This window comes from Cyanistes caeruleus, chromosome 4 (assembly GCF_971803275.1).
Source record: "Cyanistes caeruleus chromosome 4, bCyaCae1.hap1.1, whole genome shotgun sequence".
NCBI classification, from domain to species: domain Eukaryota; kingdom Metazoa; phylum Chordata; class Aves; order Passeriformes; family Paridae; genus Cyanistes; species Cyanistes caeruleus.
In genome coordinates this window covers 26947508-26958299 of record NC_141704.1, presented here as the reverse complement: position 1 = coordinate 26958299, position 10792 = coordinate 26947508, and the positions used below count along the sequence as shown (strand labels likewise).

The 10792-nt window shown below is 34.3% G+C and overlaps 1 protein-coding gene across 10 annotated transcripts in view; it reads right to left on the bottom strand.

The window, feature by feature from the left end:
• Positions 1 to 737: 737 nt before the first annotated feature.
• Positions 738 to 10792, bottom strand: part of IMMP2L (inner mitochondrial membrane peptidase subunit 2) — a 406378-nt gene continuing 396323 nt past the window's right edge. For all 10 annotated transcript variants that reach the window (XM_086887105.1, XM_086887108.1, XM_086887111.1 and 7 more), the window contains one exon: positions 738 to 1216. In XM_086887105.1, coding sequence (XP_086743231.1) covers positions 1097 to 1216 — 120 coding nt within the window. In that variant the 3' untranslated portion in view covers positions 738 to 1096. The remainder of the gene's footprint in view (positions 1217 to 10792) is intronic.

Sequence of the window (10792 nt, the reverse complement as noted above, 5' to 3'; positions counted from 1 at the left end):
TCATAGTGATTGAAGCTATCATCTGACTCACAAGGCATACGTGTGTGTTCAAAGAGCTGCAGACATACTTTAATCTTGCCTGAAATTCTGATAATTGCATGTTTTTAGCTGAAAATGTTTAAAGATCTTTTGTGTGGCTTTAATATTGTTTAAGTACTAGCCTATGTGAAGTAAAATTTAATAAATATGAACATAAGCTGGCTTATATTGATTTGTCATTGAAAATGTGTCATTTTCCAAGTTCTTTTCACTTATAATGTGTGCAGAAGCTTTATTGCCTATTCACAGACTATATTTATAATATTAACTATATACTAGAATATTAATTGCATATTCCTTATCTAATTACACAGTTTCAAAGAGATGTGGCAATAAGTACTAATGAAGATTTACTCTACTAGAAAAATTAATTAAACACTGCCTTCAGATAATGTAATATCATTTGTACCTTTTGACTGAATATCTAATTCAGAAAGATATACAGGGAATATTTATATAAAACAAATTATTTTTATCCTGAAAAAGAAAATAGAAATAAGTAATATGTACTCAGTTTAATAACAGAAATAAGCTGCATTAAAAAAGTTTTACCGACAGAAGTACTAATTCTTCATGAGTAGTAATTATAGGACAACCCAAAGTTGCTTTGGATGTTTTGGGTGTTTTTTTTTTCTTTTTCCACATGCAATCAATATTAATAAAGTTTCCATGCAGTTATAAAAGAAACAAGATGAATGTACAAGATCAAAATAGTTTATTGAAGGTTATAATAGTTTCATGTCCAGAGAAGCACAGGTATATGCCAAGCATGTTACTGCTTCCTGAACAAAAATGAACATTCAGTCCTTCTACAACCAATTATTTCAAACTCAATTAATATATTATGCCATTATGTTGGGGATTATTAAAACCCACCAAACAATAGAACAAAGAGAAATAACATGAAGAGTTTCTGGTGGCATTGTAACATTAAGATGTCACATCTATTGATATGACACTGACGTCAAAAGCACTTGGCAAAGCTCTTGGAGGCGATGGTGTAACCACTGCAGCTCTTCCTGGCTGGCCTTGGTGTTTTCCTGCCTGAGCATGCAGATCACTCTTGCTCTCTGTGGAGTGGTTTGCGCTCCGGAGGCAGCACCGGCTGTAACTTCTGCCAGCGATGTGGAGGCCAGAGAATATGAGTAGCTCGGGCATGTAGAAGTCCAAGAGAAACCTGCAACCAAAATATAACCCAGAGATGTTATTATTATGCAAATAAATCAGTATGTGAGAAGTACAAAGCACGTGATGATTTGTCAGAGCAGTGGGAGAATACAAAGCAGAAGAATGAGCACTCTCTCATGCATGTAATGAGGAGAAAAGAAAATGTGTTTTGTAACAATTTATTTTCCTTTTTTTTTTCATAAAACATTCTTTTGGAACTCAAAACAGCTTGCTGAAATGCACTGTCTATAACAAAAAACTAAGACTGTTTTTTTCATTTTCAATAAAAAAAGCTGCTCAAAACAGGTGAGGCATTCTATAATCCACATAAAGCTTTTTGATTATTAGTCATACTGGGTCCAGAGAACAAATTTCAAGTATCTATTTTGAATAAGTTCAGCAGAATCTGTATCTTGGATTTGAGCCATGTGTACTAACCACACCAGGACAGGGGCTTTTCTATACATGCTGTGTTTACTATTTACCACTCATATTCCCTCAAGAATCCATTTTGTCTTCAACCAAAAATGAAAATTACTGTGAATTGTAAAGATTTCCCTGAGGATGAAAATGTATTTCTCTACAGATCAAAAACTTTTGAAGTGCCAGCACTACTTAAACCTAATTCATATGTTTTGCAAACATGTTTTACCATCTTATTATTTATTATTATTTACTTCAATAATTTTACTTCACTAATATTTTACTCCAATAAATCAAAATAAAATTCAATTCTGATATTGCTTATAAATGAACCAGAGATAAAATTGTATAGAAAACAGAATTGCTTAGAATATCTTAAGTAAATTATAAACAAGACACTTTTCATATATGGTATGTGTCTGAGTACAGTCACAATTTCAGACTGAGATAAGACAGTCCATACTTAATGCTGAAATTAAGTCATTTTGTATGGAGTTAATCTCAGTTAATTTGAAAAGCCTGCAGCATAAACTTCTGCATCTTACATTATTTGTTTAGACTTGTAGAGAAAATAGCATGTAATAAGCATCCAGAACCAACAGAAAAGTTATAAAGAAGACAAAATCATGGTTAGAAATAGTGGAATGTCTGTGTCTGTGAAAAGACTGAATAATTTAAACTGGTTCAAAAAACAATGATGGAAGCCAAGTCCAACACAGGTAATTGAACATAAACAAAAAGTGTATACTCCACATTAGGAACCACCAAGGGAAAAAATGTATATGTGCTTTATTCTTATAATTCAGTGATCCGGTACTGGCTGTTGTAAGAGCCAGGAATTAAATGGATTTCTGGTGTGAACTTGTACTTTGCTGCTTAAATTTCTATGTAAACTCAGTTCCATTCAATTTCTCATTAAAAAATTAAAAAAAAAAAAAGAAAAAAATATTTTAGTAAGCAGGTAATTCAGCATTTTATGCAAATAGACAGCAAATAGGCCCCTAGGAATATCTTCAGCTAATTTTCTTGATTTAATTTCATAGGATTAATGTATATTCACCAGTCTCTCTCCACTACATAATCAAATCAGTGAAGCTGAAGTGGTATATATCTAATTCCATATTCTGTAGCTTGATGAAGCAGGTGCTGAATTACTTGAATATAATTTGGTTACTTAATAACCCATGATATCTGAAAGAATCTGAAGTGGATCACTGAACTGAAGTCTACTATCACATTTCACTTCCTCGATCCCTTGCAGGGATCACTTTCTCCGTTATAGGGTTTTTTTCCTATGTTTAAGCAAAGGAAAGGCTGCTAAGTGACAACTCTTTTTCAATTGCACTGAGCAACATTTTTTCATGCCTTGACACACTTTTGTGTGGTTTGGTTGATATTTATGGAATTCACAGCATCCTTTATCTTAATTAGCCCATAAAGTGGGCTGCAAATGTACTATTACCACGTTGGGTTTTTTCCCTGAGCATACAGCATGATAGCACGCACATTACAGGCTGGTGCCAAAATATAAAACCACAGCAAATCCCACAGCTGCATATAAAATGTGACAGCATTACTACAGAGAAAAAATGTTAGAATAGTCTTTTCAAACACAAATAACATCTCATTTTCAAAGCTCTGTGTTTTTCTCAGTACATTGCTTGTTACTGATGTCAGCAGGAGGTCTGCAAACATACTGAGAATATAATAAATGAATCAAAATGTGTTTTAAACTGAGGCTGGGCATAATTTTGCCCAGAGGATTACTTCTACTGACCATCACCTGCCTTGAAACTAATAAAGAAGTCTCTTTCCTATAAACATGATTTACAACATGACTAGAGTTAAAAACGAAAACCAGATATTGTTGGGTGATGGAAGCCTTTGCTAAATAACAAATTACACTGATGCTATAGGATGTCTTTTATAATAACTTAAAGGTTCACTTTAAAAGCACCTTGATGTTTGACTTCTGCAAACAACCATAATAACTTTTTTCCATTGCCTATTATTATTCTGTACTTACCACAGCAGCCATGAATTTCACTGAGGAAGAACAGAATTGTTCGCAGAGAATAACCTGCCCTTGTTAATGGATTTACCCTCATCAAGGTTAGATATGAATGAACTCAGAAGAGTGAACTAAAAGGCTACACTTTCTGTTGCAACAGTGAAACTCTCAGATAATCTGTTAATTAATCACGTCACTTATAAACATTATTTTCTCCCTTTAAGTAAGAAAAATAGTTTATCCCCTTGAAACACTGTTTCAAGAAAATCAGTACTTTACAGACATAAATTCTTTGAGGAATGTGTTTCCTTTCCATCAGAGATGCCAGCAATTAAATAGTCAGGGGTTATTTCTATGTTATAACCTACTTGTTATTCTTTCTGTGGCAACAACAGCCACAGCACATTATTGAATTAAATACATATTATTGTGCCTAAGCTGAGCTGTTTAAACTTTTTTTAATCTTTGAATATTAAGCTGAACAACTGAGTCACTTTGTTAACACAGCAATTTTATCTGCAAAGTTTTGAATTAATAATACTGTTTTGACACTGCTACTATGCTAAAAGCATATTTCCTTAGTATCTGCTTGTTAGTATGTTAGTTGTATGGAGACTGATTAGTTTTGGCACTGCATTAGAAAGAAGATAAGCCTAAGACTGATAGTGCTATCTGCAGTGGTACTTACAACAATCTTGCTCGTTTTGTCCTAACAGGCTTGGATAAACCACCTTTATTAGTATGAAGTCTTACAATAATATCACTTCCTCTGGATCTAAAATACATCATGAAAATGAGTAAAGTATTCAGACTGTAGTATTCAGACTGTACAAGAGACTGTATACATGTGGCATTCAGTGGAGCACACCCAAATTTCTATGGAAATGATAGGTATTCAGTTCAGATCTCAAGAGAAGGGGAATTCTAAATAAGGATGTGATCCTATGTGCCAGTTTTTGCTGGGGTAGAGTTAATCCTCTACACTGTGGCAGGTGTTAGACTGTGTTTTGGACTTGTGCTGAGCACAGGATTGATAAAATAGAGATGCTTTTGTTATTGATGAGCAGGGTTTATACAGACACAAGGCCTTTTCTGCTTTTTGTACTGCCACTGCTACTGGCACGAGACTTGGCATGCCTGAGATGTTGGAAGGAGACACAGCCAGGACAGGTCACCCCAACTAGATTCCAAGGTATATTCCAGACCATATGACATCATGCTCAGTATGTAAAGTTGGGCAAAGTAGGAAGAAGGGAAGGTCTGGAGTGATGGTGTTTGAGTTTCCAAGTCACCATTACATGTGATGGGGCCTTGCTCTCCCTGAGATGACAGAGGGAAGCAGTGAATTAATTCCTTGTTTTGCTTTGCTTGTGTGCATGGCTTTTGCTTCTACCATTAAACTGTCTTTGTCTGAATCCACAACTTTTCTCTCTTTTTACTCTTCCAAGTCTCTCCTAGGATCTGCTGGTGGCGGAGTGAGCGTGCAGTTGCATGGAGCTGGATTGCTGGCTGGCGTGAAACCACCACACCCTAACAAGGCTATGGTTACAGCTTTCCCAGAGAATGTAAAGTTTACCCAAACAGCTAAATTCAAGTGCTGTATCCCCTAGTCATGAGTTCACTTTGGTTTAGGAACGTTCCCCACAGATTTTTCCTTGCTTCTTTTTTCCTTATGCCTTTTTTGTTTTGCTATACCTTAAATAGCCAAGTTTTCAGTTTCTGTGAACACTCTGAAACAATGAAAACAGCACCACTAAATAAACCCTGAGAAACAGCACTGCAGAACCAAAAAATCCAAACCTTTAAAATTTTAGAAAAAGCTAGACTTCCTAATTTTTCAGTTTTCTATTTGGAAGTAATAACCACATAATCATAGAACTAAAGACTACTTTGACAAAGACCTCTAAGATCATCGAGTCCAACCATTAAGTCACTGTTCACCACTAATCCATATCCCCATGTGTCACATTCACATGCATTTTGAACAATTCCAGACATGTAATATGACAAAGAGAAAAAGTAAAAATGCAAGAATGCTAGTACCACTTTATCACAGCCCTGCAATTCAGTTTAGTCACTGCCAATAACAAGCTGTAGGCCTTGTATTGGCTCTGCAAGGCCTCAAGATTAATTTCTCAGGATTTGTCTGAACTTACCACTCCTGACTGGAGTTTTGATTCAGCTTGTTTAACTGCAACAAATTTTCTAATGATCAGGTGACTATTGACTAATTTGTTACAGTTTTGCTTATACCGCTTATATTTGCTCATATTTGCATAATCTTGTGGTATAATCAGAGTTTTTACATATACATTAAAAAGTAAATATTCTGTATAGGATGAAATATATGTGATTTGCAAATAATAATTAGGTATATAGGACTGTATGCATGGGATAATAAAAATAGACTGAAAAAACCCAGCAATGGTCATTAAAAAAAACAACTGACTCAAAAGGGTTTTAAGGTGAGCAAAGAGAAAAAACAGTGGAGAATAACAAGGAATATACTAGCACAAAATAAAATATATAATAAATAAAGACACAAAGTCAAAATCAATAAAGAATAAGGGGGGGAAAAAGTTAGAAAATGTGCTAAATTAGTGTAAATTGAGAAAGAAGAAATCATTGACATCACAATTCTCCTAATGAAGAATTCAGGATGCCAGGAACTCATGAGAGCACCCTTTTCATGTCTTTTTGAGGAGGATGGGTACTGCCAACCTTGTGACCCAAAGGGGCAGCATACCACTGAGATAGATACTTGAAAGTGGTTGTGTGACATTTTTAAACTGTTTTGATGAGACTTGTGTATTAATTTTATGATTTTTTAGTGCAAAGGGTACTGTCATTCTCTGAATTAACCCTATAAACAGTCAGTAAAATACTGTAAAGTGTTGTTATTTTAATGTAGCTGTGACTCCGTGGCTTCTCATATCATGGAATTTTCCTGGTTTGCTCACAACAAAGTTTTGACTGTAACATTATGTTACTTTTAATTTTCTGAGGCTATATAAGTTTTCATTAAGCGCTGCAAAATAAAGAAAAGCTATCTTTCTTTTCCTTACTTGATATTTCTCTTCATGTTTTCTCTGAAACCAAAATGATGATTTTGACGAAATGTTAATAAACATATTTCATTATGTTTTCCATTTAAAAAACCTCTAAACAATCAAAATTAGAAAATTAAATTGACTGTTTCATGATTTCCTGACAATGTATTCTGACTTGGGGGGATTGTGGCTGAAATTCTAGCTATTTCAATAAAAACATGAAATATACATGAAGCACTTACATCTTTGTAACACATGATGTAATAATCACATTTCAAAGTATAAAGTAATCTTGGAATGTCTAGATCAGTCACAGAAGAGAATAATAAGTAAAAGTAATATGAAGAAAATAATTAAGCACAGCAGTAACCCTTAATATTGAGGCAAACACAAAAATCCTCTCTGAGGTTGTACTAGAAAAAGTATTTGGGTATGAATATATTTCTGAAGAAGTATACGCAGTATATTCAGTATATATTCTTGTTTCATCATATTTCAGACTAGCAAATAGTCAACTTCTGGTCTCATTAATAAATGTTTAAATTGTGCAAATCCCCTAAAAGAGAACAATAATAGCTACTGAAGAAACTAGAAACAGAACTAAACTACAAGTGCCACGCTACCTGTGTACTTGAGAAGTTTCATCAACAGTGACAAAACTACAATTTAAAAGGCCAGTCTCTGGTTTTGTAGTCACTTTTGCTTTAGTCTTTTATATTCTGGCAATATTACACTGGCCTCTCAAATGTCATGGCCAATGATAAAAATTTGATAAACAATGATAAACACAAGCTAACATTTTCTCAAATTAAACAAAGATAAAGCAATAGAAACAATCACAGCATTTCAATTTATGTTTTCTGTCCTCAGATGTAATATATATCTCATATTTTTTCCTTCACATGCAGGTTAGCTAAGCAGCTTTATACAGAGCCTTTCATGCCATAGATGGCACTATGGAACATCATCTATGGACAAAAATTCCTTCTTGAATTTTCTATTTTTAATACAAACTCATTGAGGGCAATCAGGAGGAACTCTGGAGCAGAGGAGATCTATTTGGACTATATATTTTCCTGGCTGGATACTTGCCAGTTCTGAGAGAGGCTGTGAAAGGTGCCAGTACACATAAGATAAAAAACCTCTACTATGGCAAAACCCTGAGTGATTTAGAGATGGCCCCATTTGAGCAGGCATAGAGTTTCAATAAATTTTTCCAAATCTAGTAGTTCATTACCCCACTACCCATATTCCATCAGCCAATTAGCTGCAGATGGATGATACTGATACTTTTAAAGACTGGGAATGGCAAATTTGCACAGATGTTGAAAACTGTGTAAAGGGACCAGGCTAATGAAAAAGGTGAGAAGTTCAAGAATATTTCAGCCTTCAAAATCAAAAGAAATCCTTAAGATAGAAACGCTGATGTAACGACACAGTGTTTCAGCTATAACCCTAACAAAAATATAAAGCCTGGAACAGCTGTCTGTGTCAAATTAAATTGCATGTCTTTAAGAAAGGTTGTGGCATTGGGTTTTGATATTAGATGGTAGCTGTAAAATGGTCTCACAGAGAATTGCCCCAGTAAATTAATCTCACAAAAAAATCCATACTTTAATAGAAAGTAAACATGATTGCTATTTCATTTCATCTTTTGTACATGGTTGAACCTTGAAACATGTACCATCAAGTGCAGTAGTAGAAAAAGAGCTCAATAAAAATAAAATCCTGTGGATTACAGTAAAATCCCAGAGAAACCACTTCCTCTAGTAGAAATATCTGTGATAATGAACAGTGACAGAAGAAACAAATATCCTTCACCTCCTTCTTTTATGAATCCAAGAACAAGGCAAATATTAGAATCAATAAATTATTTTGTAAATAAACCGGTTCCAGAATAGATGTTCTTTAACTTATATTGGCTGACTGAAGGTTGATGTAGCAAGGTGCCAATTAGCTCATGAATACAGAAAGTGATCAATTCCTTTCTAATACACAGCAAAGTGCCAGCATATTCATTGTTCTTTCTTCTTGTAACTGAAGAAATCAGAACTAATGGAGCCACACAGATCTAGTGTCAATGAAAAGAATGCAGCCCATTAATTTTGTTACTAAGTGTTCCATTAGAGTTCCATTAGTTTGATAGCTGAAACAGCAGCTCCAGATACAGATAAAACGTCCCATATGTGTTTTCTTCCACAGAGCTAGTATATAATCAGTAAAGGTCCATACTAGTTATCAAATTTAGAAGTGCCCATTTAGGTAGAAAATATATTTTTAAAATCTGAAAATATATAAATGACAATTATTTTAAAAAAGCTTTGAACAGTGAAAATATACACTTAAAAATGATGCACATATCGAACAGGCAAAATCACAAAAAATTGTGTACAAGAGAGAAATGTATTTCAAATGCAATGCTTGATTTCCAGAATTAATAAAATTCAAAAAATAAATAAAATGTTAGCACGGAATAGCTGTATGACATTACTATAACTATTGTGATTGCACCCATCCAACACATTTTTGCAAATTAAGCTATTCATATAAGAAGAGGTGAGCACTGCATTGTAATGATAACTCAGGTTATTGATTGAATTGAAAAAATGTACTATCAAAATAACTGGATCACACTCTCATTTTTCTATCACATCTAAACGCTTCTTTAAACCTGAAGTTACCAAAGAGGAAAAGGAAAGAAAAGGTCACTGAAAATACAATATATATTTCACATATGAGATTTCTTTACAGTTAAACGTGCAGAAAAAGGCTAGCTAACACTGAACCATAATTGAAATTCAAAGAAGTAGTGCAGATTTAAAGGAATTCAGTATAAAGTAGTGCATCACTTATTCATCTCTTGAAGAAATCAACTGTCAATGCCATTGCCTAAATTAAATACAGTAACAGTACATTAAGTACAAGAATCCCATGAACTGAATTCTATTTCAATGCTTTTTCTTAGAATTGTCATGGATATATTATTGAAAAGGCCACTATAGCTAATTAACTTCACTCCTTCACAGATTCTTCTGTGTTTTCTGTTCTCTAAAGACATATTTTTAAAACAGACGTTAGCATATAACACAGCACTACTATTCTTTTTCCTTCAGTAAGTATAGCAGTCTTGGCAAGTACTCTTTCTTGTTTATGATTAACAGAGCCATTATGCTAAATAGGTCTGCAAAAGAATTTATAAACCAATTTATTATTTATTTTAGATTTCTAGTAATAAAAATGGTACAAGAATTTGCTTAGTGCACAGCTTTGTATGCTGCATATACATAAAAATCATTTAATAGTTAAAACCTCTTAATATTTCACTGGATGATGCACAAAGTTCCTGACTAAATAGGATTGTCACTAAGTCATGTAACTCAAGAGAAAAACAGAATGTACTAGCAGCTTTCATGAAAAAGACACAAGTAAAGAGCCATAATACATTTGCAATTCAATATTTTAAGAATTGATAAATCAAGTGGCAGGAAGAAAAGGATTATTAAAACACATTTATTATCTTCACCTAGAAAGTATTAGCTTATTCCAAAATCTATGCATATTAATTATTTAGGAGTACATAAAAAACTTCAATGTGAATTCTTGTTCAGCAACATATTGTATCAGTGCCACCAGTCAGAACAATGTCATGCTTAGTGACATTTTTCAGCTTACAACACTGATATCGATTATGTGCATTGTCTTTCTTCATTGGACAATTAGGACACCAAAGAGAAGTGCTGTGCATTAGAAATTAAGTTTATTTCCAGCTTGGTGCCATTGCATGTCATGAATTCCATTTCAGCCTGAAGCTTTTGTACAGTGGTACAGTGCAAGGCACTCAAGCACAGGAGTGACTGAGTGGGCCCAAGAGCTCACACACAACCCAGGGACTCAACAGCTCCTCTCACTACGCTGCTCCTCCACAGACACACCTCATCCCCACAGGCTGGTCCTCAAGCAGAGGACCATGATCTCTGCTCTACTGCCCCTCCTCTGCAGTTTTCTGTGCTTCCAGGAGAACCAAATTCTGCATCCCACCCCTGCTCTGTCATTTACCATGATGCTCTGTGCAGTACAGGTGAGAGCCCTGGTGCGCTTCTGA